Source organism: Eretmochelys imbricata, chromosome 6 (genome assembly GCF_965152235.1).
Source record: "Eretmochelys imbricata isolate rEreImb1 chromosome 6, rEreImb1.hap1, whole genome shotgun sequence".
Lineage (NCBI taxonomy): Eukaryota > Metazoa > Chordata > Testudines > Cheloniidae > Eretmochelys > Eretmochelys imbricata.
Window position 1 is genome coordinate 48717035 of NC_135577.1, and position 18132 is coordinate 48735166.

General features: G+C 40.5%; 1 protein-coding gene across 1 annotated transcript; it reads left to right on the plus strand.

Annotated features, from left to right (window-relative positions):
• The first annotated feature begins 1523 nt into the window (after positions 1-1523).
• CSRP3 (cysteine and glycine rich protein 3) lies at positions 1524-17035 on the plus strand. The gene is made up of 5 exons (XM_077820147.1): positions 1524-1635; positions 13146-13314; positions 14723-14855; positions 15812-15905; positions 16962-17035. Exons 1-5 carry the CDS (start codon positions 1524-1526, stop codon positions 17033-17035), a joined length of 582 nt encoding a protein of 193 aa, XP_077676273.1.
• The last annotated feature ends 1097 nt before the right edge of the window (positions 17036-18132 follow it).

Genomic DNA, 18132 nt, shown 5'->3' on the forward strand with positions numbered 1-18132 from the left:
GTTCCAAGAAGGATAAGAAAGGCCTGAGCCAGGAGCTCAAAACAGTCTGATAATGTGACATGCAAATGACAAGAGGACATTCCAGTCTTCCTAAAAACTGTGACTCAGAAACATCAAGAAAACCCCAGGGCGAACCAGATTTGCTCTAGTTGTTTTAGAATCTGATGTACAACATGTTCAGCAGAGAGGACACTGGGGTTGGAGTCAGGTGACCTGGGTTCTATTTCTGGCTCCAACACTGACCTCATGTGACCTTGGGCAAGTCACTTCACCTCTCTGTATCTCAGTATCCCCATCTGTACAAAGGGAATAAGAAGTTCATGTTCCTTTGCAAACCACTTCTGAGATTCCTGAGTGAAATACCTCAGAAAAACGAAATATTATTATTCATTGTTGACTGGTTAATAGTGCTGTTGCATCTGTTGTGTTTGCATAATTCAGAAGGATGAACAACCTGTATCCATGAAAAAGCCACCAAAAATAACATTAAATGTAAGACTAAATTCTGTAGGTATGAATTCCTTAATCTAACTTCACAATCAATCATTTCGTAAGTTTAAAGAAATATGGGTACAGGAGATTTCCTTTATCCTTCTGTCAGTGAACAAGAACACATGGTAGCCTGGAATAAAACAACAGTTGTTTTGGAGAGAGGTAATAAAACAGTAAAACATGGTATCCCTTGACAGATAAGCTTGGAATATTGATCTCTAGAAAATTTATAGGGCCAAATTCTGTCCTCGATTCACTTGTAAAACTCCACTAAAGCTTTGCATTCTGTATAGGATCCAGATCCTCCATAACTCTCTGCCTCACAAAAGTTATATGAAAGTTAATGACCAAGGAAAAGGCCAACACTGCAGAAAAGCCGCATTGAAAGAAAAAGGTAATCTTTGTAAAATGCAACCCCTAGATAGCATAGATATTTATATATGGCCCCCTACTACCACAGAATCTGAGCATACACAATCTTCAGAGTATCCCTGTGAGATAGGCATAGTACTATAATATTTTCCTGTTTTACAGATAGAGTGACTTGCCCAGGATCACACAGGAAGTCTGTGGCAGAACAGGGAATTGAATGCAGGTGTCCAAGGCCCCAGCTAGCAGCCTAACCACTGGAATATCCTTCCTCTTGATCATGGTCTATTGGACCATCACACCTCAGCCATTGATTAAAGGCTGACCCAATATAGGCTGGCTACCAAAGGTCCCCAAGGGCCATTATAGCAGCCAGAGTTCTCAGGGGCATATGGAAGTCCTGGCAATCCCTCTTCCCCCACCTCCCTCAGTGATGCCCATATACCAGCCTCGGGGAGACAGAGTGGTATAGGAGTTACTACGCTAGCTCTTTGCCACCAGAGAATCTTCAATTACTGGGGCGTTACTCACGTGGGCAGCTATGCTGGCTTTGGGGCTGAGTGAACAAAAAGGGAGAATCCAAGTTGCTCTAATTAAGACTGGGCAATTTCTGCTGACAGTTCATTTATTTGCTTTTTTTAGGTAACGCTTCAAACCTAAGGATGCCGAACTGGGGAGGTGGCGCCAAATGTGGTGCTTGTGACAAGACGGTGTATCATGCTGAGGAAATCCAGTGCAATGGCAGGAGTTTTCACAAGACATGCTTCCACTGCAGTAAGCTGAGCTACATTGCTATAACTTCGCAATATCTCCATGGCTCAGTATAATTCTCATTTTAACATGATTCATTCCAATAACTTAGTGCTGCAGCAACAAGCTCCTTGAGTGTCATATCTGCTCAGAACCAGAGAATAGAAGACTTGCTCTAATTTGTTATTCATTTAGCATTTTTGTTCAGTGGGTGTGAAACATAGCCCTGGACAGAGGCCCTTAACACCACTGAGGATTTAAGTGGTATGGAGTAGAGGACTGTAGCGATCCCCTGGCAGCAGGATTGATTTCACCCTGAGCCAGCTTAATCAGCAATACACCTCATTTTGGGGAGACCCCCAAGGGGAAAGCAGTCACAAGTTACCTGGTCACCCTACTTCCCTGCTCCAGCGCTGTACAGAGGGCCTACATGAGCCACAAGAAGCCAGGAGAGAATCCCACCCTCACTGCAGGAGCAGCATAAGGCCACCATGAGCAGCTCTAGGCTGCCCCGCATACTACTTCCAGTATAGGGAGCATCCCACATATGGGGCTGAAGGGGGAATCCCCATTGCACTGAAAACTAGAGGTTCTGGCTTTCTCCAGACTGCAGAGCAAGCCACAGGTAGCTCAGGTAAAGCTGCTGTAAATCAGAGCAGTTTGGTCAGTCTGGGGGTGAGTGGGAAGGACCCTCCTTTGGAGAAGCAATCAGTTTGTTCTCCGTGCCAACAGCCAGTAAGGGTCTCTTCAGTATGGTGCTCATGTGGGTGCTTACTCTAAAGGCAAGGTTCCTAACAGAAAACAAATCACAACCAAACTGCTTACAGGTAGAAAGCCTTTGCATCTGGAAATGAAGGGCTGTGTCAGTTTACCTCTTAGTAGCAGCTCCTAGTAATTGGGTCCAGCTGCTCCAGCTTCCTACCTCTTCCGCCAGTGCTTAACTAGCAATGAAAGAGCTGCTAGGGCTCAAGCAATTGGTCTACTTTCATAACTGACATAGCAGCCCAGAGGTGCCAGGGCTATGAACTGCCAAGCCTAGAGGTGCTAGGGCTCAGCCCTGGCAAGCCGCAGCACAAATCAAATACTGCCTTCAGCTCAGGAGGGCAATACCCTCTAGCCTCCCCCTTTCCACACAGGCAGGGCGTGCTTTTATAGGGAAACTGGGATGTGGGAGAACCATGACCCTGGGCTTCCCCAACGGTCTTTACCACTCATCACAGGATACAATATGCAAAGGAGTAGGTTTCAAATTGAAAAATCAGGTCTATAACTGCAAACACCAATTCTTTTAAACTCACCCAGTCACACAAGAAGGCATTGCTTAATAGGCGATTGCAGGGGATGGCTGCCGTGAGAGTCCAGTGATGCCGACAGGAATTGGACGGGCCCACAAACAGAAGTTGAAAGTTACCCCCCTTCTCTATAGACACCTTCAAAGTGCCTCTTCCCCTGCCATCTCCTCCTTCCGCCCGCTCCTTTCCCTATGCAATGCTCATCAGAGCTCCCTCTTTTACTCCCTACAGCCAGCTCTGTGAAATGGGCTCTTCCTCTCCATGGACCTACCAATCTAAGAGCTGCAGGGGAAAGTGGAGGAGCTGGGAATGCAGGGAGAGAAAACATCAGCTCAGCAGCAGCTGCCCCTACAGGAGGGAGGCGGTGGTGTGAAAAGAGGAAGAGGCAGCAGTGTCATAGCATTTACCTTGCAGTCAGGCTTGAGATTCAGGAACTTTACAGTGGTAACTCCAACGTGGGAGTGGAGAATAGGTTGGCCAGAAAATATCTGGCCTGATCTCCACCCACCACCTGTGGCAGTAGAGAATTTTAGATGGGTAGTGGTTTACACAAGTGTAAATGACAACACAAAGTGCACGGTAGTGGAGGATCAGGCACAATGTGTATATTTGTGAGTCACATTTTTTTAATGCATCCACTTGGAATTTGGCCCACACTGAGGTAGCAAATTTAAATATTAATAAGTTAGATACTGCAGTAAACATCTGAGACAGAAGCATGTTTAGGTAAAAAAGTCAGAGATAGTCCTTATAACAATTGGCCGCTGAGAGGTATGCTGACTGGTGATACTTTTCCCATGACAGTTAGTTCCGGGTAATACTGATCAGCCCTGGAGTAGGTGCGTCAGTATCATGTTTGTGCGCTTTCATGTGATATTCTATGGCCGTACTGGGTGCTAGGACACACATCATCACTCATGACAGGCATGGCAGGCTTTCCAAGTAAAATAAGAGATTGCACAGACATGAAGAAAAGCAGTGTAGGAGTCAGGCTGGGATTTGGAATCCTGCCTCCAACAATGATTCCTTCTGAAGCTTTGGCCAAATCCCTTAGGCCCAAATTTTCCAAAATGGCTGTTTGTGTGTGCCTCAGTTTTTGGGTGTTCAGCTTGAGATATCTCAAGGTTGATATTAAGAGGTCCCGAGCACCTGCAATTCTGATAGATTGCATCTGGAATTGTGGCTGCTGAGCAGACTCAAATTGGACAATCAAAAATTGAGATAATCAAAATTATAAGGTACTTTTGAAAAAACTGACCTTAACTTCCCTGCTTCTATTTCTCCACATGTAATTACAATGCTTACTTCACAGCGAGTGTGATTAGTTTGTTTATAAAGTCCTTTGAAGATGGTAAGCACCAAGAATAGAAAATGTAACCCAATCATGTAAACATTGGCACATTTTATTCTTCATACATTGTTAGTTGAAAGGAATAGAACATATCCCTTATAGCAAATCTTTTCCCCTTTAAAACTTAAATCTCATTACAGACCCGATCAAACGCTACAAATGGAAGCAGATATTGTGTACATATCATTATTATAAGCAAGTCATTATAGCATGGAGTAGTAGCAACCAGTATAATTAAGGCTGCAAAGTAGTTTCCATAATAGCCCTGTTTTTAGGCTATGACAATCTCCTTTGAAGTTTAAATTCTTCAGGCTTGGTCTCTGCCCAACAGTAAATTTTTGGTTTTGCATTAGTCATAATAGTTTACCTCATTGTATCAATAGCTGTCTTTCTTAGGTTTGATGTAGCACCCATATTTTAGTACATAAACATTGACAGGAACGCTGGTAACACGGCGTTTTTTTCTTGACTGGAGATGTACAAGTATAGGAAAATATTTCAACCAATACATTATATAGTACATCCAAGCAAAACCAGCTATGTTAAAAGAACACTAGGGTTGCAAAATCAAGCATTCAAGAGTTAGGCAATGCCAGAATTACGGTGTCCTGTGGAACCGTCATTCAGCCTCCTTTTACCTATGTGTTATGATACAGTCTTTAATTACATAATTACGTGATCACATCCTGTTTTCTCCACAGAACCAGACCCAGTGGAAGCACTGAGATCACAGGAGAAACTGCCTCTCTGCTCTCAGTTCTGACCCCCAGTGCCATAGCAGTCCTTCAGTAGCTGGAAGGAGCAACTGCAGGGAAAATCCTGCTCCATCCCTGCAGCCTTGGGCTGAAGCACACTCAGTTGTTCTACAGGGATGGTGCATGTTCAGTCCACATGGAATCGTCAGAGAATTTAGCTGTCAAACTAACAAATCTCTACTGAGCATGTGCAAATGGCGTTTTCTCAGAGGCTTATAACTGGGCCAGGTTTGGGCACATTTTCACCAGGATGGCAAAAGGCACTCCCTTCCCCCACACCCATGTCAAATTTCACGTCCCTGCTCCAAAACAGGGAGGCACAAGACCGTCTCAATAAAACAATTGTAAAAAAAAAAATTTTGAATAGGAGAAAAACAATATTTATCCCTAATTCATTATTAGAAACAGATGAACCGTTTTAGCTTAAACTGTAATAAATCTGCCACACAAACCCAGCATGGAAAATTTTAGCCCAAACTGTTAAAGTTTGGCAGCAAATGAAAATAGGGTCTTATAATGGGAAGTGTCCTGCAACCTTAATTATAGGTGGCACTTACCTGCACTGAGTAGAATTTGTCCTGTGAAGAATGTGAAATAATACTCCCTTGTGTGGACTGCTGTTTACATACTTTGTTTCCCTCTTGGATTTTACTTAAAACACAGCTGTGGTGGATATTTGGCAGGATCTCGCTTTATAAACCTGAAACTACTTAGTGATGGTTTATGAACGGTCTCTGAGCAGATGACAGGTCTCAGAGCTATTTCAACAATAGCACTTCAAGGGCTTTTGCTCCATCTGTTGTGGTACATAGATACTCTATCCGTATGGTGCCAAAAATAGAACCATTTTATCTGCTGCTGGAGTTTCCATCATCCCTCAACTCCCACAGTAAACATAATTATCATTGCAGAACAGATGAGAATTCAGCAAAGAGTGATCAGGTTCACAAATTAACAGAAGCTTCTAGTTTTATTGGCATTAATTAAAAAAAATAATTGCAAATATGTTTCTTTTTCCTGGATAGCTTTGTCTATTTTTGTCACTGTACTGCCTATTAGCAACTAGCGCCTGATCCAAAAGCCACTGAAGTTACTGGAAAGACTCCCACTGACTTCAATGAGTTTTAGATCAGGTCCCTAGTGACACAGTTTGATCCATAACTTTTTCTTTTCATTAAAGGGAGTGTTTGAAAATAACCAACTAATCTTTCTGGAGTTTGAACTCCCAGCTCTTCTTTACTCACTAAGCACTTTATCTTTATGTGCTAGTCACTTGAGCTAATCTACCTTTTTCTTCAAGTCACATAGTCAGTGTGTAAATTAGATGGTAGTCTTGACAAACCTGCAAGCATACTAAGGTGGGGGAGGGGGTGAAGTGATGATCACCCTTGTCCAAAGGGCATCCGAGAAGGGGCTTTGCACATAATGGTAGAGATTTTTCAAAAGTGGGTGCCTCAATTTTCACATGCCATATTTGAGACATGAGACGGGTACTCAGAACTTTCTGAAAATCATGCCTTTCCAAGTATCAGCTTGGGTTCCGCTCCCCCCCCTCGAGAAAAAAGTTTGAGGCACCTAAAATTACTAGTCCCGTCTGAAAAAACATGGCCACTATTTGCTAAACTTTATTGCTTCTTGGTTTTCATAGTATTAATGATATTGAAAGGTTCTGGATTGATACTGGAGTTCAGTTTCCAGAGCTATTTATCCACAGGACAGGGACAGCAGAAGCAATCGCAGTGTAGCATTTCTCAAACTGCCTCACCAAAGTGACTCACCTGGGGAGGTAACTTCTAGGATGAGAGGGTAGTCTACTCTCAATGCCCGTTCACTTTTTGGCTACTCTGCTGACACTGAGTGGTGCCAATTAGTGGTAGTTGTACTTTGGGCTTTTTATAACATGGACGCCTATTCACTGGGAACTGAACTGAGACCACTAACAGCTGTCAGCTCTTATTAACTTTTAATCTCTTTCAGTCTGGGCTAGATTTATACTACTGACCTAGAGGATAAAACTTTGTATCCTATTACCAATGTCTGACATTTCTATGGCACCTTCCATTCAAAGATCTCCAAGAGATTTAGCAGGGAGTTAAACCTTATAATATCCTTGCATAAAGAACAGAGCTGGTACCTATCTCTCTTTGGTGCTTGGTTGTCGAACCTTATCTAAACCACCCCAAAGAAACTCTAGTATAGTTGAGATCACCAGATATTTGAGTTTCTTGTTGTTTCTCTCACACCAGATGTGAAATATGGCAAGATAAAGGAACAGAATTCCTGGTTGAGTTCTATCTGGGTGCTTTAAGCATATAAATGACTCTAGTGTTGCTCAAGTTACTGTTGTGATGGGAAGACAGAATAATTTCCATCCCAGAATACTGAAAGAATTGGCATATGAAATTGCAAGTCCAGTAACAAGGATTTTTAATAAATCTATCAAAATCGGTAGTTGTACCATACAACTGGAGAATAGCAAATATAGTACCTATATTTAAGAAAGGGAGAAAAAGTGATCTGGACAACTACAGACCAATTAGTTAGACCTCAATAGAATACAAGACTGCAGAACAAATTTCAAAGGAAAGAATAATTAAAGATGTGGAGGTAAATGGAAAATGGGATAAAATATAACATGGGTTTATCAAATGTAGATCATACCAGACTAACCTCATGTCTTTCTTTGACAAGATAACTGATGTTTTAGACAAGGCACATGCAGTAGATCTGGTTTTCAGTAATACATTTGACATGGTATCACCTGGAAAATTATTAGTTAACCTGAAGAAGATGGGGATTTGTACAAGAACTGTAAGCTAGATAAGGAACTGGCTAGAGGGGAGATGACAACAGGTTGTGTTGAAAGGAGAACTGTTGGGCTAGGAGGAGGCTTTGTCTTGGGACCAATCTTTAGTTAATATTTTCATTAAGAATCAGGCACAAAAGTAGGAGTGTGCTAATGAAATTTGTTGATGACACAGGAAAAACTGGATAACCTTGAGGACTGGAGTAATAGAAATGGGAATAAATGTAATACAAGAAAGTATAAGGTCATATACATAGGGACCAGTAAGAATCTCTGCTGCAAGTGCGGGCTCATAAGTTGGAAATTACTGAGGAAAAGAAAGACCAAAGTGTATTAGCTGATCACAGTGTATGAGTCTCTGTGATGCAGTTGTGAAATAGGCAAATGTGATCCTAGGCTATATCAGGCAATGTATTTCCAGTAAAGATAGGCAAGTATTAAGGCAAGTACCTGAGGTAAAGCCTCATCTGGAATACTGTGTACAATTCTGGTTGGCCATGTTCAAGAAAGATACATTCCAACTGGAACAGGTGCACAAAAGGGCTTCTAGGATGAACAGGGGAACGGAGATCCTATTTTATGAGAGGAGACTAAAATAGCTTGTCTTGCTCAGCCTAGCAAAAAGAAGGCTAAGAGGAGATATGATTGCTCTCTATAAATACATCAGGGGAGTAAACTCCAGAAGCGATCAGAGCTATTTAAGCTAAAGGACAACGGTGTCACAAGAACAAATTGACCATGAACAAATTTAGGCTGGAAATTAGAAGAAGGTTTCTAATCATCAGAGGAGTGAGATTCTGGAACAGCCTCCCAAATAGGCATAGTGGGATCAAACTACCTAACTAGTTTTAAAATGGAACTTGATAAATTTATGAATGGGATTATATGATGGGTTGCCTCCATGCAAGGGGCTGGAGTTGATGACCCAGAAGTAGTGCTTAATTTGTAATGAAAGAGGTTCCAGGGCTCAAGCAATTCGCTGGTGCAATTTTTTTCCTTTCATAACTGACGTGGCAAGCCCAGAGGTGCAAGGGCTATGAACTGCCAAGCCTAAAGGTGCCGGGGCTCAGACCTGGCAAGCCCTGGCATAAATTAAGTACTGCTCAGGAACTCCCCTCCAGTCCTGATATCCCTGCTGAACTACACTTCATGAGAAAGGGACCTCTTATTCATGAGGTCTGGTGTTCTCTAATGGTTCATTAGAGTTTCCATGACTAGCTCTATTAAGTCCCAAAATCAAGCTTCTGGGCTGGTGGGAATCAGGAGGATGACCAAAGGTCTTGTTTCCTGTTTCAGTGTACCCCTTATGTGACTTGCCTTGAAAGGCACCAGATTCTTCTCTGCCTTAGCTATTACTTACACTGCTTCTGAGAGGAGCTTTCAATTTCTGGCTATTCTTTTCTTTCTACTCAGAAATGCCACTAGTGATGCATTCAAAGTAAATCAGAAGGTTACAGCTGAGGAGATTTTAGAAAACTAGGCAGCACAAGCTGTACTCTCAAGAAGTTTGATGCTTTCTTTTTTCTCAGCGTGGCCCATGGCCATCTTGTCTTCCATCTTGTCTTCACCCCATGGGCTTTTTTTTCATAGTGAGTATCTAAGGGTCATTCAGAGATGATTCATGACTGATAACTTTGCATAGCATCTGGTGAGTGATTCCAGGTCTTCAGAAGAATTTTCTGGAGATAAAACTTGTGTGGAATCTCATCCAACACATGATACCAATGCATAGCACCAGCAATTCTAAATATTGCCAGGAAACCACAAATGTAATCAAGTTTTAGATCTTTGCAAATATTTTCTGTGGTGATACAATTTTTGCCAAAGCCATACCTATTTCAACCACCAGGTAAGCAGTCTTCTGGGTTGGGCCCAGAAGCTCTTCTTGAAAGTTAATACCAACAAATGGGTTTGAAACATTTGGCAAAATCAGAGTGGGATTATTTCTCTGGACAGCACTCTGATTGGAATATTATCCATGAGTAGTTATAAATATGTAGCTTGCAAGCTGAGCCTCACTGTGATCAGGTCCCTTTTTTCACCCACAAAAGGGACACCCACCCCTTCTCTCTGATCATTTGACCCCAAATGTTTAGAGCCAGGAAGCAGATAGTTTAGAGGAGGTAACTTCTCTAGCTTACTGCTCTATTTATCTATAGGACAGGTACACCAAATGCAGCGCATACTACTCCAGAGATAATGACATAAGAACGGCCATACTGGGTCAGACCAATGGTCCGTCTAACTCAGTATCCTGTCTTCTGACAATGGTTGGTATCAGATGCTTCAGAGGATGTGAACAGAGCAGGACAATTTATCATCCAGTTCCAGCTTCTTGCAATCAAGTGGTTTAGGAAAACTCAGAGCATGGGGTTACATCCCTGACCATGCTGGCTAATAGCCATTGATGGACCTATCATCCATGAACTTATCTAATTCTTTTAAAAACTCAATTACACTTTTGGCATTCACAACATTCCTCTCGCAATGAGTTCCACAGGTTAATTATGCATTGTATGAAGAAGCACTTCCTTATGTTTGTTATAAACCTGCTGCCTATTAATTTAATTGGGTGGCCCCAGGTTTGTGCATGATACAAGAGGTAAATAACACTTCCCTCTTCACTTTCTCCTCACTATTCATGATTTTATAGACCTTTATCATATCAGTCATCTCTTTTTCAAGCTGCACAGTCCCATTCTTTTTAATCTCTCCTCATACGGAAGCTGCTCTATATCCATAATCATTTTTGTTACCCATCTCTGTACTTTTTCCCATTCTAAGGGCTTGTCTGCATTTACTGGAGGATCGACACTACGGTGATCAATGGATCGGCAGTCGATTTAGCGGGTCTAGTGAAGACCCACTAATCAACTGCCAATCGCCCTCCCATTGACTACTGTACTCCACCTGATCGAGAAGAGTAAGGGGAGTCGATGGGAGAGCATCTCCGGTCAACTTTGCATAGTGTGGACCCTGCGGTAACTAGATCTAAGCTACGTCTGTTTGATTTATGCTATTCACGTAACTCAAATTGCGTAGCTTAGACAGACTTTCACCTTTAGTGTAGACGAGGCCTAGGATATATTTTTTGAGATGGGGCAACCAGAACTTCACAGAGTATTCAAGCTGTGGACATAGCATGGATTTATTTAATGGCATTATAATATTTTCTGTCTTATTATCTACTCCTTTCCTAATGGGTCCTAAAATTCTGTTGGATTTTTTGACTGCTGTTGCACCTTGAGCAGATGTTTTCAGAAAACTATCCACAACGGTGCCAAGATCACTTTCTTGAGTAGTAATAGCTAATTTAGACCCCAACATTTAGCATTTATCAACTTTGAATTTCATCTGCTATTTTCTTGACCAGTCATCCAGTTTTGTGAGATCTCTTTGTAACTCTCTGCAGTCAGCTTTGCACATAACTATCTTGAGTAATTTTGCATCATCTGCAAACTTTGCCACCACACTACCCCTTTTTCCAGCTCATTTATGAATATGATAGATGGCACTAGTCCGAGACAGATCCTTGGGGGACCCTGCTATTCACCTCTCTTCACTATGAAAACTGACCATATCATTTAACTAGTTATTCATACATGAGAGATCCTTCCCTCTTATCCCATGACCCTTACTCTGCTTAAGAGCCTTTGGGGAGGGACCTTGCCAAAGGCTTTCTGAAAGTCCAAGAACACTATAGCCACTGGATCACCCTTGTCCACATGTTTGTCGACATCTTCAGAGAATTCCAATAGATTGATGATGCATGATTTCCCTTTACAAAAGCTGTGTTGACTCTTCCCCAACATATCATGTTCATCTATGTGTCTGATAATTCTGTTCTTTACTATAGTTTCCACCAATTTGCTTGGTACTCAGGTGAGGCTTGCTGGCCTGTAATTGGCAGGATCACTTCTGGAGCCTTTTATAAAAACTGGCATCACATTAGCTATCCACCAATCATCTGGTACAGGGGTATTTAAACAATAGGTTACATGCCACAGTTAGTAGTTCTGCAATTTCATATCTGAGTTCCTCCAGAATTCTTGGATGAATACCACCTGGTCATGGTGACCTATTACTGTTTATCAACTTGTCCAAAACCTCCTCTATCGACACCTCAATCTGGGACAGTTCCTCAGGATTTGTCATCTAAAAAGAATGGCTCTATGAGAATCTCCCTCCCCTCCTCTGCAGTGAAGGCCGATGCCAAAAATTCATTTAAGCTTCTCTGCGCTGGCCTTGACTTCCAGGAGGGACCTCTTCTAATGTTAAGAGGGGGACTCACTCAATCTTCGGCTTCTATGCTCAGGCCTGGCAGGATGGCTACTACTACTACTACGGTCACTACTATACCAGGAACAAGGCTTAGGTCAACTTCTTTCTATAGAGCAGTCAAGAGACACTCTTGGTTAGTACCAAATTGGGTTAGATTTACAGTGGTGACTAAGCTGGCTCTTTACTCCCTTTCATGACACATTCTGTTCATCTTGGATATTTCAACAATAAATTAGGTATCCTCGGGAAATGATTTTTACTTATCAGGGACTCAAACATGACTTGAGTGGCATTTCTGCATCACAAACAAGAGCACAATCTCAAAATACTGGTAAATGCTGAGTTTCAAATATATTAATATTTGTGCTTATAACTGACAGCTGATTAATTTTTTTACAGTTTTAAAGGATGAGAAACTGGGGCGGGGAGAAGGAGGGAGTGTGTACATTAGTAACCCATATCTTTGTCCCGTCTAACAAAAGGAAATCAGATTTCTCCAAAACTGAAATTTCACTTGAGTGGAATTCCCATAATATTTCAGTTCAATCATGATTAAGGGCTTCCAAACAGATGTATGTGTTATAGGCTATTTGCCTTTATGCGGGGAACTTCCATTAATGCTAAAGAGGTTTATGCACAAAGATCAAAGGTTAAATATAGCCCTTAATCTTCTGCTTCATGTTTTTCCAGGATGCAATGGAGAGCATATTAAAAGGGTTATAACTTTCCTTATTTGTTTTTGCAGATACATACTGTTTACTTCAGTGAGAGACCACAGAGTAACTTTATCCCATATCCAAATTTGTAAACATTTATTTACCCTGTAATAGCTATACATCAGAACTCCTTTCTTCCTATTTCTGCTATATTCTTTTTTAGATTGGATTACCAGAAATAAACTCAGTGTTCCAGATGAGAGCATAATATTGATTTATATCAACCATTTTCAAGAACAAAATGATAACTGGTATTACAATAATTCTGAGGTATGTTAATACCCAGATTTGTAAATACAAATTTTTATATGCACTTTTGTTCTCTATTTTTAGTGGCTTGCCGAAAAGCTCTGGACAGTACTACAGTAGCAGCTCACGAATCTGAAATCTATTGCAAAACGTGTTATGGGAGAAAATATGGTCCCAAAGGTATTGGGTTTGGACAAGGGGCAGGGTGTCTCAGCACAGATACTGGCGAACATCTAGGCTTGGATCTGCAACAGTGAGTTAAATCTCATTGATTATACCTTTTTTTAAAATGTATATACTCCATCTATCGGACACTTCATGAGGTTTCCATAACATCTAACATAAGTGGCACAATAAACGCAATCATAGGTTTTTCTTCCATGAGTCTCGTCATTTCTGCCAATTTTTAATAATGTTCAGTCTCTTGAAAGCTTTCTTTTTAATTTTTTTCCTATTCCAATAGGCAATTATGGTACAGAAAACCTTGCTTTACATATCACCACAGACCTAGATAGTCACTGCAGCTACAATTTGCTAGTAGTTGCACAATACCACAATCATGTTCACCGTAGAACAATAGAATCAAATATATTTTCCTCTGAGTGGCTACATTGTACTTATATTTTACTAATATAGTAATAGTCACAGTACGCTGTGCTGTTAACTTTTCTCTCTCTACAGGAAAATATCCATTATAAATCCTCTCTCATGGGTCACATACCATTTTGAGGATATATGACTCAACAGAGGGATAGAATCCTGACTGCAGATAACTGCCTATGTCACTATGCTTTTATAATATTTTTTTGTGATTTTCAAAGCTGCAAATTTCTAAAGGACTCCAACATTTTCCTCTGGCATTACTGTAATGAAGCTAATATATCCATACTGAAGGTACAAACTTAGAGAGCATCTTTATCAGTATTCCTTTGTCACAGGTGCATTCATTACTGAGAGTGTCACACCAGGAATTTTTAACTTTCTGTAGACTTAGTGACATGTTGCAGTTTGACAATCCAGGAATTCAAAGGTCACTCCATGAATGACTAAGAGCTGACACTGGGTTGGACTGATAGTTCAGAAAAATGGTTTCAACCTATATTTCTGCATCTGACCTTGACATAGTATAGGCCTTTTGAAGGCAACAAACAAAAACTACTTGCTGATGCTTTACAATGAACAAAGAGGACAGCATTTCAGATTCCTGTCTCTTTTTATTAACCTCTCACTAACAAATCCCAGCAGCTAGCTGATTAGAGAAAGAACACTGAATATTGCTGCTTTGTATTTTTCAGTATATCTTTAATACAGATATTTTTATTAGACTCCCCCTTTGCCTCTCCCTTTCTGTTAAATAGTCTTTTTTGTGCACATGGCCACTGCTATCCTTATGGCTAGCTGTAATATTATGCCCAGCTGCTATTCACTAAAACCAAGGCAATGTCATCTGCTACCTTAGCCATAGCAATAGCTCCTTAGCACTGTAAAATGCACTTACTTCTGTAGAATTTTTTTATATTACACATCAAGCTTCATGTCCCGTGACTTAATACTGTAACCCTTCCAAAAAGTATATTGAATTGGAAGGAAGATTTTGAGAATGGAAACATGATTTTTCAAGCAATGTTTAAATGTACTGAAAATCTCTATGTTTCCGTCAGCTCACCAAAGCCTGCTCGCCCTTCTACGCCTACCAACCCTTCAAAGTTCGCCAAAAAGTTTGGAGATGTGGATAAGTGTCCCCGCTGTGGCAAATCAGTATATGCTGCAGAGAAAATAATGGGAGGAGGGAAAGTAAGGGATTGTTGCATGTTTTTTATTCTATTATTTTAAAAGATCTTTTAAAATTGTTTGGTTTTAAGTTTTGCTGAACTATACCAAATTGAGAGAGCTTCCTCCCCCGACATAGCTTCTGCCATTCGCAGAGGCGGTTTTATTATGCTGGCATTGGCATTGAGCATCTTCACGAGACACGCTGCAGCAATGCGGCTGCGCCGACTGCAGCTCTGTACATGTAGACGTGCCCTAAGACACCTTTCCCCCCCACACCCTGCAGCGGCTCCCCTTGAAGAAAGGGACTCTGAAGAAATCTGTTCACAATCCTCAGGTTGCAAACTCATTCTCTGGGATAAGTGTTCTCAAACTTTTTCACGGTATGAACCACATCTTAATTGGGTTTGGTGGCCCCTCGTCACTGTTCACTATTGCAGGGGCCACCTCCTCTCCCTAACATCCCTGTGCCAGCCACAGTACATGCTTGTTTATTTTTTAAGCTTTTAATGATTGTGTAGCTGGGAAAAAAAAGAGAAGCCAGTGTCATGTCACCTGCTACCACTTTGTGGACCTAGTTTGGGAACTGCTGTTCTAGGATCATTCACTGCAAATTCTCTGCAGTCTTGAAGTTTGAAGGAATGGCTAACATGCAATTGCTGTATAGCCCACGGGGTCTGATTCAAGCGCTGACCACCATCTGAGACATTTCGGCTAGTAAGAAGGTCATTAGGAGTCACATACTAGGATAGGGTGCAATGACAAAAATCAGCATAGTGACCTATTATGACTAAAATGGAACATGTTACTGAGATGAAATGAAAATTAATGAAACATAATTTCAGCCTTTTCATCCAAAGAAAATATAAAGCTATAACCCTTTATATGTTGCTTGTCAAAGTTTCATACTAGCTACTTGATATAATCTAGGTATGAATTTTTTGTAATGTATAATGTAATGGCTCTGCCTTCTTTCTTAGCCTTGGCATAAGACTTGCTTCCGTTGTGCTGTTTGTGGAAAGAGCCTAGAATCTACAAATGTTACAGACAAGGATGGAGAAATCTACTGTAAAGGTAAGTACAATCTACTTATAAGATATTTCTGCCATATGGTTGAAGATATTCTTCTAAGACTGCTCTACTCGGACAAAGCGTAGGCATCACCACCTATCTGTTAGATACCTGAACTTGGGGGAAAGTAGATTTAGTTTACCCCCTTTCTTTGCTTTAAAGAAAGATCTATAATTTGTACAGTCCCACAGCAACACCACAGTCTCATCACTTATTGGGAGTGAATTTAAAAAACAAATTATTCTATATCTTCCATCATAAATATTAAGTCTTCTAAAGTTTGGGATCTCTCTCCACTAAGAATCACATTGATCCTGCAAAATGATTTATGTGGGCAAACCCCTGCATCTGAACTGGTCCTCACTGATTTCAGTGGGTTTCCACAAGGACACAGGTGTCTGCCCACAAGCTTCTCATTATAGGATCATGGTCTTAGTTGAGATTCTTTCCAAGGAATGTTACACTGGGAATCAAAGACCTTCACAAATATGCCAACAGCATTGAAGACAATGGATTTACTTTGGATTTCTCTCTCTCAGATCATGCAAGTCCACAGAGTCAATCCACCTTTAAATAGTCTGAAAAGGGTATAAAGCATTTTATGTCTATGTTCTAGGTTGGGATTGTCAAAGACACCTACGGGAGAATTCGAGAGGAATTCCCTTAGGCCCCCTTTAAAAATCACAGCCCTAATATTTATTCCACATGCTCTGCAAAAAAAAGCATTCATGTGAGTTAGAATTGCCTCTAATATCTATAACCTATTTTTTTCCTGAGTATTTTATAGTACTGAAAGTTGTTCTGAGAGGAGCTTGACTGGACCTCAGACAGAGCTAACAAGTTTGTCTATCTCAAAAGCAACAAGAGTGAATAAAGTTGCATTGCCAGAGTTGTAGATGTGCCTGAGAAAGAGAATCCATGTTTATTTTATTCTTACAGCCTTCCAAGTCATTGTACTTAATTTACTATGATTTCCAATGAGTTTTTTTAGTATTACTTAAAATACATAAAAATATTCAAAATATTAATTACTAACTTCTTTCTCCATTTTTTTTGCAGTTTGCTATGCAAAGAATTTTGGTCCTAAAGGAATTGGGTTTGGTGGCCTCACTCAAGTGGAGAAGAAAGAGTGAAACTTTCTATATCAGACACATTTCATACTTCTGTTGATGCCACAGATTGATTGTTTGCTAAGTAAAACAGTGATGCATTGATAAGAACCTAGGGCATTTTAAAATAACTTCTGCTTCTCCGACCTCACTGGAGTGATTTGTAAGCTTATTTCTTAAGAAATTATTGCAGTAGCTAGAAAATACATTTTGATAAAATGGATTTATTCTACACTGAAAAAGAGCCTAATATTTTGCTAAATTCTAACTTAGTTGTGAACAATAGTATTTCTTACACTACTACTTATCGTGTTAAAAAATGAGGTTATAATAGCTCTGTGGACTTTGCTACTAAGAGGTTATTATCCTTGGTAAGGGGCCATAGGAAGGTGTTTTGGATTTCTACCACTCCAACAGAGCAGAATCTTGTCCATATTGTCTATCCTAATTCCTTAGTGAAATACATTCTGATGTTATGGTGGTGCTATGGTATGGGAGGAAATTTTTTTTTAAAGGCACATTCTAATCTGTCACAATAGCTAACAATTTCAGCTCCATCCTCCTGAGTAAAAGAGGAAGGGAGTAAAAGACAGACTTCTTGAATTGGAAGTCATATTTTCATACAAGATGGTAAAATCAAAGTGGATGTTAAATCTAGTTTTGTCACTGTAGGTTTCTCTAGATACAATAAACTGTAGATACTGCTTTTATGCTATGACTGGTTACATTATTTTGCTCCTGTTTTGTACTCTTAACCCTCAATGTGCTCATCTAGTTCACCAAGCTAAACAAACTATTCCTATATTGAAACTGTGAGAATTCTCTGGTTTTATTTCATTCTATTTTACTGCTAAACTGCTCGTAATAGATCATATTTTGAATCTCCTCAGCTTATTGCTCTCGATCTGGGCTTTTTTCCTCTATTTCCAAAAATGTCACTTTTGTTCTTCTCTACTGCAACATAAACCTCCCAGTAGGATACAGTGGGCTCATGCTGGGTGAAGTACATTTGACGTCTCTGAAAAGTGACTCACATCACAATACATATTCTCCAAATACAGTATTAATTCCTTTAAATTTATCAAGGACACAAGTATATCACTTGGGACTATGGCAGCCCT

Excerpts from the sequence above, each read along its gene's own strand:
- CSRP3 (XM_077820147.1), top strand. The coding sequence starts at position 1,524 with ATGCCGAACTGGGGAGGTGGCGCCAAATGTGGTGCTTGTGACAAGACG. Across the intron at positions 13,315-14,722 it reads CTAGGCTTGGATCTGCAACA|CTCACCAAAGCCTGCTCGCC; the intron begins GTGAGTTAAATC and ends TGTTTCCGTCAG. Across the intron at positions 14,856-15,811 it reads AAATAATGGGAGGAGGGAAA|CCTTGGCATAAGACTTGCTT; the intron begins GTAAGGGATTGT and ends CTTCTTTCTTAG.